Source organism: Phoenix dactylifera, chromosome 2, assembly GCF_009389715.1.
Source record: "Phoenix dactylifera cultivar Barhee BC4 chromosome 2, palm_55x_up_171113_PBpolish2nd_filt_p, whole genome shotgun sequence".
NCBI classification, from domain to species: domain Eukaryota; kingdom Viridiplantae; phylum Streptophyta; class Magnoliopsida; order Arecales; family Arecaceae; genus Phoenix; species Phoenix dactylifera.
Window position 1 is genome coordinate 2,869,801 of NC_052393.1, and position 19,377 is coordinate 2,889,177.

At 37.4% G+C, this 19,377-nt stretch overlaps 3 protein-coding genes across 5 annotated transcripts; 1 reads left to right on the forward strand and 2 right to left on the reverse strand.

Moving 5' to 3' along the window:
• Nucleotides 1–202: 202 nt before the first annotated feature.
• Nucleotides 203–2,998, reverse strand: LOC103719904. The gene is made up of 4 exons (XM_039115816.1): nucleotides 2,837–2,998; nucleotides 2,653–2,783; nucleotides 2,414–2,605; nucleotides 203–395 (listed from the first exon to the last, which is right to left on the reverse strand). The coding sequence occupies exons 1-4, from the start codon at nucleotides 2,996–2,998 to the stop codon at nucleotides 203–205; spliced, it is 678 nt and encodes a 225-aa protein (XP_038971744.1).
• Nucleotides 2,999–6,548: 3,550 nt separating this feature from the next.
• Nucleotides 6,549–11,502, reverse strand: LOC103719881 (protein SPA, chloroplastic). Of its 3 annotated transcripts, none has more exons than XM_039117347.1 (5): nucleotides 11,285–11,501; nucleotides 11,085–11,168; nucleotides 10,946–10,997; nucleotides 8,133–8,268; nucleotides 6,549–6,937 (listed from the first exon to the last, which is right to left on the reverse strand). In XM_039117347.1, exons 1-5 carry the CDS (start codon nucleotides 11,441–11,443, stop codon nucleotides 6,916–6,918), a joined length of 453 nt encoding a protein of 150 aa, XP_038973275.1. In that variant the 5' UTR covers nucleotides 11,444–11,501; the 3' UTR covers nucleotides 6,549–6,915. The 3 variants fall into 3 exon arrangements, with proteins under 3 accessions (XP_038973275.1, XP_008807569.1, XP_038973277.1); XM_008809347.4 differs by having other exon boundaries at nucleotides 8,133–8,289; XM_039117349.1 differs by lacking the exon at nucleotides 11,085–11,168 and having other exon boundaries at nucleotides 8,133–8,289; nucleotides 11,285–11,502.
• A 643-nt stretch (nucleotides 11,503–12,145) lies between these two features.
• Nucleotides 12,146–19,083, forward strand: LOC103719882 (probable diphthine methyl ester synthase). Its single transcript, XM_008809350.4, has 6 exons — nucleotides 12,146–12,431; nucleotides 12,528–12,652; nucleotides 14,141–14,370; nucleotides 17,359–17,398; nucleotides 17,746–17,837; nucleotides 18,711–19,083. Exons 1-6 carry the CDS (start codon nucleotides 12,282–12,284, stop codon nucleotides 18,893–18,895), a joined length of 822 nt encoding a protein of 273 aa, XP_008807572.1. The 5' UTR covers nucleotides 12,146–12,281; the 3' UTR covers nucleotides 18,896–19,083.
• The last annotated feature ends 294 nt before the right edge of the window (nucleotides 19,084–19,377 follow it).

Consider the following 19,377-nt stretch of genomic DNA (forward strand, 5'->3'; position numbering starts at 1 on the left):
AAATATGGATATGTTTAATATCCAATTCGTATATGTTTATAACAAATATGGATATGCTTAATATCCGATTCGTATCTGTATCCATTTAGAATAAATATGGATGTTAATTTTGATATCCATTTAATATCCATACCCATACCTGTATTCGTTAAAAAATTTGGATACAAATATGGATATTTCAATATCCAATCCGTTTTCAGCCCTACATGAACTTTAACTGGTCATTCACAGCTAGCAATTGCGCCTCCTCCTTATCAAGCATAGCAGTTAGCCTGACATTCTCTTTCATAAGATTTTGAACTTCAGCCTCCTTTAGCACTTTCTCCACCTCTAAGTGAATAATCTTGGTAATTAACCCATAAACGACCACAATTAACTCCATCAAAATGGTACTTCTGCAGAAACAAATTTTAAATATGAAGAAATATAGGGCATTGCTCGATGTTTACTAAAAAGTCATAGACAACCATCTCAGGATTCAGAAAGATGAGATAGAATTTATGAGGAAGTTAAAAAGACAAGGCGAGAAACCCATGCATTAAAAATAAGCACGGCCCTAGGCTGTGGCAAAATGTTTCACACATATATAACATATAATCAAAATTCTTGGTTACATGTTTATATCTCCCTCTATTATTGTATCATCATAAAACTCTCACCGACATAACATAAGATCAGTCTAATGGATAAAGCTGTAGTAGGCATGGCTCGGATGCTTCAGGAAGCACGACAGGCAGTATGAGAGCCACAGTAAAGATAAATGAAATGCATACTAGGAAACAAGGATAACTCATAGGCCTTTAATGAAAACGAGAGCCAACATACTCCGACATGGCATCTGCAATTGAGCGATTCAGTTCATCTCAATAAGAGCCAGTGGCAGCATCTGGTCAGTGCCAACAAGCAATGTCCCACCATGAGCTAATAATGCTCTGCCAGAAATTTGAGCCCTGGTCCATGAGAAAAAGGAAATTGACAGACTCCAGGAAAAAGAGTTACATGATATATTTGAAAAGATGGGATAGATGAGTAGTCCCTATCTATTTCTCTCACGGATACATATATGGTGAGGCCATTAGGTTCCATTATTTGAGGTCAAAGTGAAGCAAAGGAAGAATTTCGTAAGATATGGAGAAGTTGAATCGGTGTTTATTATGGGAAAGGCCGTGGGAAAGAGTAAGTGCATTATGTGAGGATCTGTGCAGACGTATGTTTAGTCCCATATCGGTTATTCACTGGGTAAATCTTGAATACTTATAATCCAAATAATACCTTCCAGCTAGCATTTTGGAGTGAGATTCTGAGGTGAGGTCCTTGATCGAATCCACCAAGTCTCCATCTCTTTCTTTCTCTCACACCCTCTCATTAAGATAAAGAGTGAGATTGAGATAGCATTTAAGGTGAAGTAAAAGAAACATGATTGGAAGAGAAAATATACTTGGGAGGCATGGGCACTCATAAAGATCATGCATTGGCAGCCCAACCTCCCCACCTTATCAACATCAGGGTTATACCAAATATCATGCACTGTTAGATGGCAGCACACCTTAATTAAGCTCAAGTGGATTTGGTTTTGAGTTGCAACCATTACCACTAGATCGTTCATGACATGGACCAACACTATTGGATGGCTTGACCATTGCAGCCATTAGTTGTCATGCGATAATTATTCCTAACACGAGTCTCAAACCCAGATGCGACCTAAATATAAAAAGCTCATAAACAAACCTAATTATTTCAAGTGTGTTCAATCTAGAAATTGCCAACCCTGCTATGTTGCTTCACCAACCTCATAAGCCTGCAATTGTGTATTAGCAATGGTAGAGATTTTGAAGCTGTTGCTTTGTTTTCACAAGGTCCATCTTCCCGTAAGTCAGCTTTTCCATCAAGTTGTCAGCAAAGCGACACCTCAGTGACTTAAACTAGTGCATCCTTCTGCCCGTGCTTCTCTTTTTGTGGCCATGCATCTTCAACCATCATTTTAGCTAATCTTTTGAAATCAAAAGATTAGCTGAAATCAAAAGCATGCAGTAATTCAAAGAAGCAAAACCGGCTTTACATGTGAAGCAGTTAAACTTCAGGGACACAGTGAAGCTGAAGGTGAATCAAAAGAAGAAATATGACAGGTGCAATAGGAGATAGAAAGACTCCTCTATAACTGACATATTGTTGTGGTGGGTCATATGCAAGTTTAGGAGACTATAAATTGTAGACCATTATCAAATCCAAATTTAGCTGCTACACTATCAAGGTGGTACTAAAGCCATGCTGCATCTGGAGAATGTAAAAGGGAATGCAGGAAGCATAGAATAGCTACGGATATGCTCAGAAAACTATGGATTTTCAGTTCCAAGGAAAATCACAGCATTTGAAGTTAATTCACTACCAGTTAAGCCAAGCAATATGATGATACCTTTCGAAAAGCTTTTCCATTGATTGAAATTGCTTTTCTGAGGAAAGTGTGGTTTCTCTCACAATGATGTGACTGCTAAGGTAGGATGTCAATACCTCAAAATCTTTCTTTACATGACAAAGCTCTTGTTCATTTTCAGCAGCTCGTTGTTGCTGTCTAGGTGTTTCCTGTGCCATTTCTTCAACTTTTTTGCTGCATTTCATTCAACAATCATTTGCACAACACTGCAAATTTTAAACATCTCTTCAACTTTTGCAGACATGCTATCAATTTGGAGTGTCTTCCTTCTGATTTCTTCCATGCCTAGATTAACTCTCTCTTTTTCAATGGAAGCTTCAGTTTCTGCCATAATAACCCTCTTGGCATGAGACTGCATGACATCATTACCATTTTCACAGACTTTAGCATTTCACCAATTTATGCTCCATCATCTGCATCAATAGATTCAGGCTCATTGCCACTTGGCTGTAGTATTTCCTCATCTGAATTTTCAAACAACAAAAGATCAACATCCTTATACCAATCAGATAGAGGTATTCCATATCTGTCAACCAGTCCCACCCCTTTTGATGCTTGAACCCACATGAAGCACGGGCCAGGTGATGTGGATTAGCCATAATTCTTGCTTTCGACTTCAGGTAAGTTAGTAATGTGGCAGTTGTTTTGAATTTATGCCAAAGATGTTCGGACTCCCTCTTTGCATTATCTTCAGAAAACTTGATGCTAGCCTTTACCTCCATAAGTTTTTTTTTTTTTTTTTTGGAATGCCCTTTTTTGTAATGCTTCAGTTTGAGATTGGTGGCATTCTAACTCATGCCTCCACACACTGTTTGTTTGATTAAGCTGAGCTTTAAAAATCAATAGCACACCTTCCTTACAGTCCTCCATAACCTCTTTATGTTTGTGATGCTTACAGACGATGAGAAGGTTTGCTGTTGAAGAGGACAAATACTAGGCAACAAACAAAAAAGAGAGGAGATCAGAATTGTACGATTTTATCATTTGTTTTCATATTTTTCAATAACTAGTGACAAATCTTCAGTAAAACTAGGCAATGAAGAATGTGCTGGACTTGCTAGTTGTGTTTAACAGACAAATGGTAGAGACATGCACATAATTTGAAATCTAATATTGCACAGGAGAGAGCTTAATGAGTTAGATGAGAATGCCAACTGGATACAAATGCTAAAAAAATTTGAGTTCTTAATCCCTAGACAAAATCTACAACTCTGCTCAAGTAATACTCGGCAAATATTTTTGCACCTCTGGAAGCTTGCTTTCAACAGGAAAAACTAATTAGAATGTTCCCTGCTAGTCCACAGTCAATAGCAGCCTTGTCATCCTTTGAAGAAGTCAATCTGCAACCATGGAATCTTCTGATTTCTAAATTCCTGCTAACATGGACACATCAAGAATTTCCTGTGTGCTTGTCCACATTATCTCTGCCATAAACAAATACGATACAAATTTCGTTTGGACTTTTTTGTCCATAAGGCATTTATCACAAATCAAGTAGCAACTTCTCCATATTATACAACACCAGTTTTAACTTCTCCATATTATACAACACCAGTTTTGCTTAATCCATATCACTTTGTAAATGCACTGGCTCTGCTAAACAAACTATGTCCTCTATCCTTCCACCATTTTATGTAGGGAAAAAAATAGTGTGCAAACTAAAAAACTGAGTTAAAAATTTTCTGAAGATTTTGGTTCATTATGGCTCATAGTGACAAATTACAAAAATGTTGTTTGGCTACCTTTCATTCGAACTCATTGTGAAGAAAGAGATCATTCAGAAAACAGAATAACAAATTTATTTATTTATAGGTTTTCAATTAACTAGCTTTATGAAATTAGCAATCAAACATCTCTTCAACGATAATGCATGTAGCCCTTACAAGAACTGAATGGAGGGGAAGGATTTATTAAGATGGTCTCGAATAGTTAGGATGAAGCTTGATAGTTATAGTCAATGTTTATTAATGAGTGGGATTGCCACTTAACTGGCAGGTCATTTCTGAGGTCCCTTTTTTAGCAGGAAGTCCATGATTAAAGTTTCAGACTGAATGAAAAATTTCATCCACCACAGCTTATGAATCAGAATAAGTCCCTTGGTCAGAAAGGTGAATTATGCTCCTCTACCCATCCAATTTGCAACCTAAAGTTGAAAGTAGCCACCAAAGTCTTGACACCTTTAAGCAATCAACTCATAAACTCCCCTAAGGACCAATTACAACAAATCCTTCTACCTCCTTATATTCATGATTATTTCCCCCCATTGCTTTTATTGATACTCCAAAATCAACTTGGCGAGGCCAATATGAGGAAATATCTCATAGGTCAACAAATTGGAAGAAAAACCCCTAATTTAGTCTCCATCCATCCAGGTCTTTGTAGGATAAGAAAAGTCTAGAAGAAAGAGATATTTCGCTAGAATTAAGGACAAAGCCCTTGACTTTGACTTACTTTAAGAGCACCAAGATATGGCTTTAGAGATTAAGAAATTTAACATGGGTTTTAGGGCTAAGTAGTCTTTGGCTGACCTTCATAGCTGCAAATCTGCAATGGTTGGTGATGATGATTTTTACGATTCAACAATTTTAGTATGTATACATGTATATATGCATGCTTGTATCCATGCTGGTGATATCTTGGCTAAACTAAGCTTCAAAAATCGAAGGTTGCACAAACTTCGCCTGAAATACTTTTTTGAGTGAAATATTGGCCCAAGTCTAGCAGGCTTAGACCCAAACTTATATAACCCATGGTTGGCCTAGATACAAGACAACCCTACTCAAAAAGCCTTGAGTTAGGCTAGGCCCATTAATAGTCGAACCCTTGCCTTCAATTGGCCATCTGGTAACCTTTGCATAGCTCACACCTAGGTCTGCCGGCACAAGATATGCCCTAAACGCTGCGGCTCTTGCTCTGATTCAATAATCTAGCCATTCTAGTTTAGTTGCTCTTCCTCTCACTCGAAGTTTTTCCAATGCAAACTTAACAACATTTTGCACTGTGAGATACTGGCTTCAAAACCCAAACAGATACAAAAGGGAATACATGAGCTACGTGCATAAAGCTTATGGCTATCTTATAGGTAACATTAACAATTTCTTTGTTTTTTTTTTTGTTTTTTTTTTTCAGCTTCTTTTCTCAACATATATGTAAGACACAAATTAACTAGTATTAGCACGTGCAAACAACAAGAGGATGGGCTCCAGCTTCTAAAAATTCCTCTCCTTTTTTAGTTCATTCTTTCCACGCACAAACGCCCTGGCTCTATTATGGTTAGATTCAAAAGAACGGTTTTTCCATTCAATATCAACCAGCTAAGCATCTCATATTTGATTTCAATGGTATCAGCAGTGGTAGAAGAAAATATCAAAATGACAGTTAATTATACAAAGAAATCAACAGCACAATACATATTGTAGAAACTCTAGCCGAAGAAAACCCAAGGTTGTATTTTCAGACGATTCAGCACATAAAAAACCAAACGATTCCCTGATAAATAACTCGACTTTGTTCATCTTTGGAGAAACACAGTAGTCAAAACTATTCAAACACCCTAACCCTAACCCTAACCCTAGCATTGACCCTAATTTAACTCCGATTTCCAGTAGGAAAAACGGAAGAGCGATTGGACTAAAGAAATTAAAGGCCTTCGAATCCTGAAAAGTACCTATTTCTTCGACAAAAGAGCGTCGATCCTCCCTTGTCCTCTCTTCCCCCACCCTCTCTCCCCGCAGCTCCCTCTCCCTTCCCCCGTTTCTTCTTATTTGGCAGTCGGTGCGTGTATCTCGAAGCCAGCTTACAAACCCCGTCCTTGCCGCCATTGCGGTTTTGGTATAATAATTAACGTCAGAGCGACGCTTCGAGCCAACCAATAATCTTGTGACACGTTCGCCGTGGAGCCGTTTTCTCATTAGTATTAGTTGGATGAATGGATATGGAGGGCGTGTTCACAAGAAAGAGGAGTGGATTCATTGACAGGGGTTGTATCTTTTAGGATTGGCAAGTATCCACCGTTGGATTGCATCTTTTGAGTCCGTACGAAAAAAAATTATTTTTCTCCGCACAAATCTATCATTGGATGTGCAATAATTGCTTCAATATATATGCAACAGATGAATGCAGGAGTTTTGAATGCACTAAGATCTGCACAGAGTATGATCCAATGGTGGCCTCGCAAAACAAGACCAATCATACTTTTGTGCGAAAGATACAACCTGAACCTCCCTCGACATGACCAGTTTAGAACAACAAACTTCTGATTCAAGAAAAGAACTAATGTCTATGGCTACATCAAGGGAGATAACAATCATAATTGCAAAAACATTAAATACATGATCTTGGAATTCCCAAAATATTCCAAAAATGAATGAGAGAAACTATCCCAAAAGATGATCTTCCTTGAGTAAATGGGGATCCCTTGTGTTTTACAAATTTGTAACGGTGCTTGTACTGCCTCAGCTTGCAACTACCCCCTAGTTAAGGCTTCAATCATCATCCTTAAACTCCCTATTTCATGGACAAAAAAGAGAGGAAAAAAAAAATATATCATTGTCAACAAATTAAAGATATATATATCTGCATTGCATAAATCATAGGTCTAACTAGATCTACTACATAATAAAAATAATCTAAAAGTTAATTGTCTTCACTGACAAAGTTATAAGTATGATAGGTGAAAGCAGATAAACAATATCTACAGGTACGTCTCTACCAAAATATATGAACACGACCCTATTGATAAAATACAATGGAGAAATCAATTCTAGTAAATAATAAAGTGCAATATATTAAAATTATTATTGTAAAGAACACATAGGTACTCTTATAACTCTACATTGACCTAGATGACAACCTATCATATAACTCTTTACGATCATTTGGATCTACTATCAAGGTGCAGCATTTTAATATCCAACATTTTACAACTGTGCAGTAGGTTTTTCCTACTTTTCAGTAGCTAAATTTTTTAACAAAAATTTAATTATTAACAAAAAAATATTTGAAAATAAATACTAGTTTAATATCGATTGGATGGACTTTAGTAATACTATAGATAGAGGAATAAACAAAACAGTACTAGAGATCCAATGATACGAAAACGCAATTCCTATGTTCGTTTGATCTGACAATTAATTCCTATGTTCGTTTGAAATATTAAACTGTGTTCAAAGTCCATGTCTTAGGTCTCGCTACTTAGTGAACCTCGATGAAGGGTATATCTTCATCCATATCTTCATAAAATTATTTAAGAAGCAGATGATGTTTCATCGGGGAAAAGGAAACATCTAATTTCCAAAAACTGACTAGGCATGCAAACTTGGAGGTGATAGTTTCAACATTCATAGATTGTTAGGATAGTGATGGTTCTTTATTACGTGGAAGTATCTTACCTCAAAGCATATGCTCTCATATGAAAAATGTCAGCATCCTATGTCATAAATATCTTTCAAGATACTTAAATCATCATACTAAATGATTCTTGTTACTAATACAAAAATCAAATCAAAACTACTAATTTCTAGGGCATGCAGAGTTATCCCAGTTTTTTACAGCATCTCTCCTCTATATGAATATAGTTTTATGTCATGAAGAACGAATTAACGAAATCCATCTATTAGATCAGCCTGCACAAACTTTTATGTGGATAATGGAATATCTCATATGGAAGATGACTGCAACTGAATTTCGGATGATGTTTTACCTGCGATCAAGATAACGTGGTTGGATTCCAGTTCCTTGGCATGTGGTGCATGTTAATGTGCCAGCACCTTCACAATTGATGCATCGTGAGACTTCAGTTTCACCTCCCCCAAGAACTACAGTCACATTACCCGTTCCTGTGCAAAACCTGCATTGTTCTGGAAATCAACCATTTCCAGAAAAACTTCTCGGATGATTGTATGTTGACATTCATTTTGAGAAAACATACAAACTCAGACACTCAATATATAAAGGAAAAAACTGTTATGTTGATAAAAAGCTTACACCTCTTTTAAATATGTGGATTTGTGTGTGTAACAGCAATAAAGATATATTACCACAGTTACAATAATCTCTTCCAGTATAACGATCAACAGTTAATACGCTATCTGATTAATATATAGCATCATTACTCTATATTGCAGTGCCAAAACATTTACAAATTTATTGGCATCTGACATATGTGACATTTTCAATGCCTTCCATGTGAAACCAGGACACCTATCAGCTAGTTGAGCCTTCACAATTGTGATTGTCATTGTTAGAACCTGATTTTGATGGGAAAAATGTTTGATCAGGAATGAATCATGACAGGTAATATACTTGTTTTTGCATATTGATGTCAACATGTTAAACTAGCATATTCAGTGTGAAATTCTTGCTTGCCTTGCTGAAGACTGTTGAACGTATTTGTGATGTTATGTAACATAACTTTTTGGTTACCCCCTATATGGCTATTTTGTTTTAGAGCTTCAAATAGTGAAATTGATGTCACAAATTCTTGTTTATAAGGCAATTCGTATATTTTGATACCCACATAGTGATCTTGGAATTAAATATAGGATGCCTATCACATATTCCGAACCACATATCTCAACCATCCATGATACTTTAAAGCACTTTGGTGCCTAAAAACTCTTCTTAGTGCATATGTTTTTATGAAAGTTCATAGATGATGAATTCTGATTATCCAGCCAATTCTTGTGAAGAACATTTGCTTTATAATTGTAATTATCCTCTATCATTGGAAAATTTACCTTTAATTTCGGAGTCCATTATAAAGGATGAAAACAGTGGCTATATGAACAAAACCTCAAACAAAGTGGTAGAGAATATTTTAAAGCAACTACTAGTTCGCTATCACAGACAAAAACATTATTGTCATCTCTATGAACACTAAAAGATTCGTGCTGAATTTATTTTGTGCAGCTATCAGATATTTGCGAAGGCTAACTATTGCCAGCCCTTTCCTATAACTCCACATTACAGAGCTACGAGACAGAGGATATGGTGAGAACTCAGCATTCAACAGAGTCACCATTTTGGTGATTCTTAATTTTCTGTTTTGTAACTCAATTTTAGTGGATATCTAGCAGCTGAAAGTAAGTACTAATGGATTTATCAGTTTTGCTCATTAAATATTTTGTTGTGCCTCCATAAAATCAGGTAGTGCTTAAAAACCTGGGTAGCATATGCTTTCACCCTATATAAAATCTTTGAAATTGCACATGGCCGTGGGCATCATCATGTCTAAGTGAAATCAAACTGCTTAAAATCATACTCACACTTGCCAACCATGTTGATCTAGCATGCTAGACGTATACTAGGTTCTATGCATAAAGAACATAGCGGCTCAGTCCCTGCTCCGCCGCAGTTATTTTTTTTCAGGATTTAATTAATATAACATGAAACATACACAAAATCCTCTCGATACCCGACCACATTGATTACATGCATGGTATACTGTACCAATCGGTACCAGTCAGTACCAGACGTACCGTATCCGTACCGATGGGTACCGGTATCGGTACGCCAATATCGGTACGCCTGGCATACCGCATACCGTACCGTATCGACACTCGGTACGCCTATACTAGTGCGGCACCGATACGGGGTTCGGTACCGGTATGGCGAACCTTGGTTACATGTATCCTCATTCACCATTATTTCCTATCTAAGACCATGTCTTCTAAAGCACAAAGTATCATCTTTTTATTTCTAAGTGCTCTGTTCGCATCTTCTCTAATCTTCCCCTCCCATTTTCAACCCTTGCATTCGCCTCCCACCAACAATGGTGAGGTCATATCTAGCCTACCCTGTGGAATTGTGGACTATCTAAAACCAATTATGACTAAAAGTCTATTTTTTGTACTCCAAGTCTTCTTCAATACGCTCTTCTACGACTAAGTTATATAGTTTCACAGAGATGTGCCCAAAGTCCTGTACGCTCTCACTTCATATAAACTCTTGATATATTTATAGTGCTATGTTATGAGCCAGATCACAATGCTTAACAATGTTGGTCTACGAATAAAAACTAATCTAAAAAATTCTCTATTTTATATCCTTTCAAATCCCATCAATTTTAAATGATTGCGCAACTGTTCAGCAGCAATCCATTAAGTCATCCATTATGCTTGCTTTCCATCCAGAGGCACTCTTTAATATTTCTATCCTTTTAGAGAACATATTTTAAATTAACAAACGAATCTTAATGAGGATGTCTCTCAATCAACTTTGAGGTAAGCTATCCTGATCAAACTTTGAATTATCAAAACAAATGCAAGAAAAAGTTCATATGAATTTCTTCTTCTTATTCAAGTAGAATCGGAACAAATAATTACCGAAAACTTAAATTGATCATATATTATCTCAGCTTATAAAAAGTATCAAGTGAGAAAGTTTTGCCAAAAGAATGCAAAGAAGAGTCAACTCGGCCATGAGCTGTCATTCATAACTGATAGAAAAAAATATGATACCAGGACTACTAGCTAAAGAAAAGGTGGAGTTAATCTTCAGTAAATGAGGCCTTACGGGCACCGGAGCCATTACATGGGAAGCAAGGCTGCGTATTCTCCCGCTTAGCCTGCAAGACAAAGCCTCCTACCATCAAACTCCCAAACCTTTTATCTGTTCATTTATTTTTATCAGTAACGATCTAGGAGAAACTAACAGAATTATCTATCCGAGACTCGTAGAACACAGGGATCCCGATGCCCACCGCGACGCTGACGACCCCAACGGAGATGGCAACGATCTAAAAGAAAACATCGTTCAGATTTTTTTCAAAAATAGAGAGAGATGGAAGAAAAAAATGAGACCCAGCTGGTTAATACTAGCAGTGGAAAGGAGGAGGGGAGAGAAAGAGAGTACCGTGTTTTGGTCGAGCTCGAGGGCTCTGATGCGGGGATAGGAGAAGACGGACTCGCGTTTTATGGTGGTGGGGGGCTTGAAAGAGTGGGAGAGCTTCGTTTGGGGAGAGGAGAGGAGGAAGGAGGAGCGCAGGCTGGGAACCAAAGGCGCCATGGCCATGCCTCTCTGCCTGGGGAGCGCGGCTGATGGCTTCCCTTTTCTTTTTTTCGTTTCCTTTTCCAGGGAGGGTGAGCTTTCGTTCCCGAGAGACGTATCCCAGCCGCACGTTTAGGATGAGGCGCACCCGCATCCGAATTTGCCTCTTTTGTTGTGGGCCCCAGTTGGGAGCTGCACGATTTTCCACACCACACTTGTGCCTTGAGGAGCTTAATGAGCGGCCCCCTCTGCCCCTATATCGCGAAGGTACGTCCTTCGGCCTTCACCGGGCCAACTAAAGGTGCACTTCAACAATAGTCTGTCTGATACTAGAGTTGTATTTGTGATCAAAAACTACGGTTTCAGACCGATTGCTATGGAGGTGGCATATCTTTGAGGCATTAGTTTCTAAGGTAGAATCAGAGCTGTGTGAGAGAAAATCTTCTATATGAGATGAATGATAGAGGCTAGAAACATCATTTTTGAAAAAGACTCAGCGGAGGTAATTGAGCGGATTTTATAAAAAAGGCTAGACGGGACAGATCACCCGCTTCTAAATGATATTCGGAGGTTATCGAGAGAGTGTGGTGACTTTCAAATGGTGCATGTATACCAAAAGATCGACAAAATTGTTGATTAAGACATCTTCTTTGTTGTATATTATTATTATTACTATTATTATTTTGGCTTAAATGGTAGTGCTCGCACCAGATTAGCGCGAGTAGCAGGTGTAAAAAAGAAAAATAAAATAAAACCGCCTCCGCCTAGGTCTGGTCGCTTCGATCGCAAAAGATAGAAAGACTTCGCCTCCGCCATCGCGGCCACGGTCTTCTCCCAGTCCTCGTGGAGGAGCAAGAGGAGGATGCTATATATCGTGGGGTTGGGGCTGGGGAACGAGAGGGACATCACCCTCCGAGGCCTCGACGCCGTCCGCAGCTGCCACAAGGTCTACGTCGAGGCCTACACCTCTCTCCTGTCCTTCGGCATCTCCTCTGACGGACTCTCCCGATTGGTACGCCGCCTCCTTTCTCGTCTCCTCGCCCTCCTTTATCTTCATATCGGATTACGACGGAGTATTTGATTCGATTCTATTTGGCGTGCGTTTTAGGAGAAACTCTATGGAAAAGAGATCACGGTCGCTGATCGGGAGATGGTCGAAGAGCGGGCGGATGTCATGCTGTCGGAAGCTTCGGAATCTGATGTTGCTTTCCTGGTTGTGGGAGATCCTTTTGGGTACGGTTAATTTTCCTCTGGTTTCTTTTCTCTTCTTTTTTCCCCCCTTTTTGTATTGAAGCGGGGTTCTTTTGCATGTGATAATGTGTCTATTTTCTTCGTATTGTGAAGTTTTACATTATAGCTTACGTTATAGCTTGCATGTATATTTACGGTTGCCTCGAAGAATGCCACAATGGAAGCAAAAATAAGATTGTTAGTGGTGGATTATGACCATGAGTCATTTCCAAGGTCGGGCATGAATCTAGTGAAGTGATACTGGGCAATTCTTCTCTCCTTAAGGATGCTAAATGGTACTAGAAGACTAATATGAACGTGAGCTCTAGATATTGATTTTTAATAGCAATTTACTATGACTATAACACAAACATGTTAAACATCCTGTCGTCGAACTAGTGTCCCCCGAATTATTGTTTTAGAGCCTGGTTCGTTTAGAATTTTAAATTGTCACTGAAGAGTGTACTAAATGTAAATATGTAATGAAGCATATCTTTGTTCATGTGTCGATTAAATTTATGAAGTAAATGGGTAACTAGGGTTCAGTCATTTATCTAGCCTTCATGCAAATCTAAAACTCCGAGGCTGTAGGTGAGGTTTGGAAAGGAAAATTTGCCATTTTACTATTCACCTCGCCTCCGAGACTCTCAAAAAATGAAGGAACAGGGACATCAAACTTATAAATTATAACATTCATGTACTACAGAATTATAACATTTTAAGTAGTTGCATGAATGCACTACATTTGATAACTTGGATCCAAATTTTGTTCTCTAGGGGGATTTGGATATGTAGCCTTTGGTTTTCAATCAACTACTTGAATATCTTTTGAATCTCTAACTTGGTCAAGTAACATGTCATTTGAGGAAGTGATTTTAAAATAGTGTTGAGGTTGAGCCTTGGCACAATGGTAAGGTTGAACTATTGTGACTTGGGTGGTACAGGTTCGAAACATGAAAATAGCCTCTTCACACATGGAGCAAGGTTGTGTATATTTGACCCTCGTAGGCCCTACAATTGCGGGAGCCTCATGCACTGGGCTGCCCTTTTTTAACTGTCCACCCTCTGGAGGTGCCTTTTTTAACTGTCCACCCTCTGGAGGTGGATAACTGATGTTGATATCCATGTTTGATGTGCTTTTGTGTGTGTTACTGCACTTTTTATCTTGTTTCCTCCATCCTTCAAAAATTTAGATATCCCTCTAATATGAGATTTCAATTTTTAATAGTTTCCTTGATAAAATTGTAGTTTTGCCTAATGAAACTAAATAGTGTGCTGCCTCAATTAATTATTTAACAACACAAGTACTTATATTCGTCAGCCAATCTCAGGTAGTTTTTTGTGCTATCGTATTGGCACCCATGCTGTGCTATCGAATATTCACAGAATACAATATAGTTTGGTTTCTTAAATGTCTATGTTTTGGATTTTTTTCAATGGTATGATTAACTTTAGTTTTTTATTATGTTCACTTCCTAACATGGCTTGCAGAGCAACGACACATACCGATCTTGTTGTCCGGGCAAGGAAACTGGGGATTAAAGTCAAAGTGATACACAATGCCTCAGTTATGAATGCTGTTGGAGTTTGTGGCTTGCAACTTTACCGCTATGGCGAGACAGTTTCTATACCTTTCTTTACCGAGACATGGAAACCGGACAGCTTCTATCAAAAGATTCAAAGAAATCGGCAGCTTGGATTGCATACACTTTGCCTGTTAGGTTGGTACCTGATGCCTCTGATCTTTCTTGTAATCTAAATGTCTTGGTAATGTGCCTGACATATAGAAATTTATATACAATTATAAAGCATCAGCTATAACCAATTTTTTTGGTTACAGTAGCTATATAGCCAGTTAAAAAAGTTTTGCACTGCTAATAACTGAATGCAACATATATTTCAGTTGTATATAATGCATCAAAGTTAATCCACAAGCAGCAGAATCACATATACTCACCACTTTTAATATCCCAAATATGCCCCTTCTGGGCAGTCTGTCAAGTTGTATTAAATAAAGGTCAATAAATGCTGATGGAGGTACATGCCTCTATGTAGTCAAATTATAATGATAAGGTTAGTGGCAGTCATAATTTATACTCTCAGTGGATAGAACTCTGCAGTGTAAACAACCTGCTTTATGTTATCGTGCTATTGAGCAAGTCCAACGTATAGTAAATATGCCTATCAGATTTTTTAAAAATACTTGGGATCAATAATATTATTTTTTTCTCCTTGAGTAAAACTCTTCACTGACCCTAAGTAGTTTGGGATTAAGGCTTAATTGAGGTGAGTTCCCCATGAATAAATATCTTGATTATCATATAATTTACTGCAGTTATATGCTGATAATTTGACCAATAATCCACATGTCATCTTGATTTGTTCAACTAATCAATTGAAATCAGTTTTCCTAGATGCAATAATTGGAGGTTGTTAATGTTCACTTTTAGCTCAAGAAAAGATAATGATAAAAAAAATTGTGGAGATTATTTGTAGACCTATAAGTCTTTCTATGAAGATTTGTTAATTCTGGTCACAGTAATCTATATCTTGACTTATAGAAAATGGTAAAAAAGTTGCATGGGGGAAGATGGATGAGCTTGAGGGAGAGCAGATGGACTTGTTTTATTCTGTTGCGGGTAATTAAGTGGAAGGTTCACAATGTGCCAGGAATCAAGAGAGGAAAAGAAACCTTTATGGTACTTGGGACTTTGAAGATCCAAATATGCACAGCACCTTTATTGTTTTGGGGGAGGAGATTTTTTTTCTTTCTCTATTTTCTCTTCTTTTTCTAAATATTTTTTTGGGGGAGTAAGATCCCGTGAAGCAACCTTACACCCCCTGAAAACATTTCTTCTCTACAACAAACAAAAATGGAGGTTAGGTCCAGCCATACTTTGTTTTTGGTTTTCTTGTGTGTATTTTTCTTCTTTGGGGAGGGTCGGTTTCAGTGTTGGGAACTACAGAAAAAAGGTCCATCTTCAAGTAGTAGACAGAATTTGTTGAGAATTGAGATTCACTAAAAGTTCATCGTTCCATTTTTATTTAAGAAAATAAGTGATGAAAAGCCATGAATTTAACTTAAGTGGTTCAATTTTATGGTGATTCTTTTTAGAAACTTTATGTGAGGCTGGATCTAGTCAACTGCAAATAACATTGTTTAATTTAATATTTCTTAAGCCTTCAATTTATACATTATATTGACAATGTAAGCTGAGACTAAATTTAAAAATGAAATCATTACATAAATTGCTGTTTTTACTAGCTCAGCAGCTCTTTTTTATGTGGGGTGAAGGTATTTAGTTGTATGATGGTAATAAACTGTCAAAGTTTTGCAATTGCATACTAGGTCAGCTTTTATATTCTGTTATTATTCAGAAAGAAAGTTTAGAATTTCAGAATCTGATTACCTCCTTCTAGTTTGGAGATTAGATTTGAGATTTTCTTGCTTCTCATACTAATTGTACACCTTAGAAATGTGTAGATATTCCCCATTCCCAGTTTGTCTAGTTTGTTACCTTTTCTCCCTAACTTGTAGATAAAAGGATGGAGGTGCATGTGCCAGCCCAACACAGGCATGGTGTGTACTTCGTCATGTTGTACTAGTGCTTGGCATGCACTGGCACCTCTGTTTGCTTGAACACACTAGAGCCTAATGTAATGTTGTGTGGTAGTGAGCGCTTCTAGGCCCCTTCCATGTTTCAGCATGTAGCTAGTGCTGTGCCAGTGTTGCATGCCAGTAAGGCACTGAGACAATATATATCATGCTGAGGTGTCATGTGCCGGCCCAATGCAGGCACGGTGTGTACTTCGTCGTGTTGTACTAGTGCTTGGCATGCACTGGAACCACTGTTTGCTTGAACACACCAGAGCCTAATGTAATGTTGTGTGGTAGCGGGCGCTTCTAGGCCCCTTCCAAGTTTCAGCATGTAGCTAGTGCTGTGCCAGTACTGCATGCCAGTAAGGCACTGAAACAGTATATATCATGCTGGATTGTGCATGCCAACCAGCATCTTGGTCCATGCATAGAAATGGTCTTATTAATTATGAGGCTATGAGAAGGCTATATCTGTCTCATAACTTATTGCTTATTCTCTTGATGGACCTAATAATCAAATTAGCAGAACACATGTGCGTTGTGGCATATGGACATTGTCATAAATTTCGATAGAGTCACTTTGGTTTCAACTTTGAAGTATTTGCAATTTGAAAAGGCCCTTTTGGTGATAATTGTTAAATCTATGTCATCTTTGCATGCAACTGTTCCATAGTCAAATTTATTTTGCTGGAATTTATTGTCTGGTTGCAGAACCCAGGAATCTGAAACTTATAATCCTATTCTTAGTTTGAGTATCAAATTTAGGTTGTCCTGCATCATTTATCCACATCAAAGACACTGAATGTGAATTCATCGATAATTGATATTGCAAGAAAGAACACACAAAAGAGTGAATGTCAGAAATTGGAACTTGGAAGCCTGCTTCTCTTTCCTTTTCTTCTTTTCTCTCTCTCTTTGACTTGAATCTAACTACAAGATTGGAGCATTGTTGAAATGATTCAAGAAATATGTCTAAATTTGAGATTTGAAATGCCTGTACCATCCTTATGCCTAAAACTTTAATGCGTTTGCTCAATGTATACTTTCAAAAGAGTTTTTGAGCAAATCATTTATATTTGATTATCTAATGGAATGTATTTCATGTTTGCAGATATACGTGTAAAGGAACCTTCCTTGGAGTCATTATGCAGGTTTAGTGAAAAATATTTATTCTTATTTTTGATTTTTCATTCTTCTTCTATATTTTTTTGTTTTTTCATTTTTTAGCAATGCATATGCACCTGAAGGAACTTTTTTATATAAAGATAATAATTCTTGAAAATGATTAAGAGGCTTTTAAATGATTTTGTGCTTACAAGCCTTTTAAAAAAAAATATGCTCCCCCCCCCCCCCAAACAAAACTCTCCTCTCACACGCATGCAGGTGCATGAATAAACATGTATATGCATACACAAGCACATGATTTATTTGTATATGCATGCATTTTGCCCAAATTGTCATACCAACTCTCTGTATCCCATGGCTCTTGAATTTCCAGAGGAAGGAAGTGTTATGAACCACCAAAATACATGACAATCCACACTGCCATAAATCAGCTATTGGAGGTTGAGGAAATGCGCAGAGAATCTGGTATGCTGTTTACCTGCCTCCATCATTGTAGAATATTTACGTTGTGGTCTGCCTATTATTTTCTTGTATTGGCAAACTTAACTAAACCTTTTAGGAAAAAAAATTGTAAATGGAATTGAAATTCTAAATTTGACACGTGGATGATCCATGTCAAGTTATTGTGATTAATCATTACATAACATAAAAGCCTTAAACACATACAAAACTATTATTTGGATCTTTGCATTTTGTTATTCATAGACATGAAATTGTAGTGGTGACATAGACCTCACTAGCAGATCAATACAAGGAATATTAGTATAGTATATTAGAATTTACCAGCATTCTCTTGTCAAATATTGAAATTATGAGAGTTCCTGTCGCCCCCCATGGATCCTCCATGTATTTTTGCCTGTTGGAAAATCTCATGCTATGCCTTGCACACCTTTGCTTGCACACTTTTACATGTTACTGCTGGTTTATTCTCCACGGTATAGAGATGTAGCTTCGCTGTGAAAGATACATTGCTTATAGATGTCGATTTCCTAATTTGATTGTTGAATGATATATAAGCTCCCATCTGTAATCCTCATGGACAATCAGAAATTATATCTTTTTACTCCATATTTAAAATGAATTTGCTGGTCCTGGATTCTTAGTCTTGGATCTTCATATGTGTTTCTGTAATTTAATTGTTTGAACTGGCATAGATAAAGCATTAACTACCTAGTTAACAAGCAGAATCTTGACTCTCAAAATTCATATTTTAATATTATTTTTCCTTTTTTGTGCATCTAAAAATTCATATGATCCTCATTGTATTGTACTTCTTGCTTGGTGGGTTGAGGATTGCAATGTGATGATCATTTTGCCTGCCTTTTCACTGGCTGACAGCTTATAGTGAAGAGTCGAAATGCATCGGGGTTGCTCGTGTTGGGAATGAGGATCAGATGATAGTTGCTGGTTCAATGAAAGATTTACTTAGTGTTGATTTTGGTCCGCCACTTCACTGCCTTATTATAGTAGGTGAAACTCACCCAGTAGAGGAAGAGATGTTGGAATTCTACAGTATCAAGTGATAAAATGAACGGACGAAACTCTTGGCATTGCTGTTCTTTTGTCTTTCTTGTCTTGGAATGAGGCCATGGTATTTTGAATTTGGAAAAAAACAAAATCCAACGGATTTTTTTCTGATGAGATATTCAGGCGTGCGATTTTTTTTTGTAAAATTATGCACGTTATATTTCTTTTCTTGATATCTTTGAAATCGGCTTGCCAATCCGCTACTTTGTTAAATTCCCTAGGTGTGAAGCTGCAACTCCTAACTTGTAATTGCACCATCAAAACTCTAATGTTGTCTAGATCATACAAAATATGGTAACAATCTTTTTATTTGGACATAAGCTTGCTAAAGCTTGATTATCAGTTAATATTCACTTCACGGAGTCGTAGATCTTGTGCCATTAACAATCCTTGATATAAGGATTAATTAGCATCTACGACTAATTGGTATTTTGCCTTCGAATAATCTGCAAATTCTCCCAACACCAGATTCTGTCAA

Bases quoted from the DNA above. Each gene is read 5' to 3' on its own strand.
- LOC103719904 (XM_039115816.1), bottom strand. From the start codon at position 2,998: ATGTGGGTTCAAGCATCAAAAGGGGTGGGACTGGTTGACAGATATGGA. The intron at 2,784-2,836 runs GCATAAATTGGT...GATGTCATGCAG, and splicing joins CTATTGATGCAGATGATGGA to TCTCATGCCAAGAGGGTTAT. The intron at 396-2,413 runs GTATCATCATAT...TTGTTTCTGCAG, and splicing joins ATGGAAAAGCTTTTCGAAAG to AAGTACCATTTTGATGGAGT.
- LOC103719881 (XM_008809347.4), bottom strand. From the start codon at position 11,443: ATGGCCATGGCGCCTTTGGTTCCCAGCCTGCGCTCCTCCTTCCTCCTC. The intron at 11,169-11,284 runs GTACTCTCTTTC...GTTTTCTTTTAG, and splicing joins TCGAGCTCGACCAAAACACG to ATCGTTGCCATCTCCGTTGG. The intron at 8,290-10,945 runs GTAAGGCCTCAT...GTTGATTTCCAG, and splicing joins ATGTAATGGCTCCGGTGCCC to AACAATGCAGGTTTTGCACA.
- LOC103719882 (XM_008809350.4), top strand. From the start codon at position 12,282: ATGCTATATATCGTGGGGTTGGGGCTGGGGAACGAGAGGGACATCACC. The intron at 12,432-12,527 runs GTACGCCGCCTC...CGTGCGTTTTAG, and splicing joins CTGACGGACTCTCCCGATTG to GAGAAACTCTATGGAAAAGA. The intron at 17,838-18,710 runs GTATGCTGTTTA...ACTGGCTGACAG, and splicing joins GGAAATGCGCAGAGAATCTG to CTTATAGTGAAGAGTCGAAA.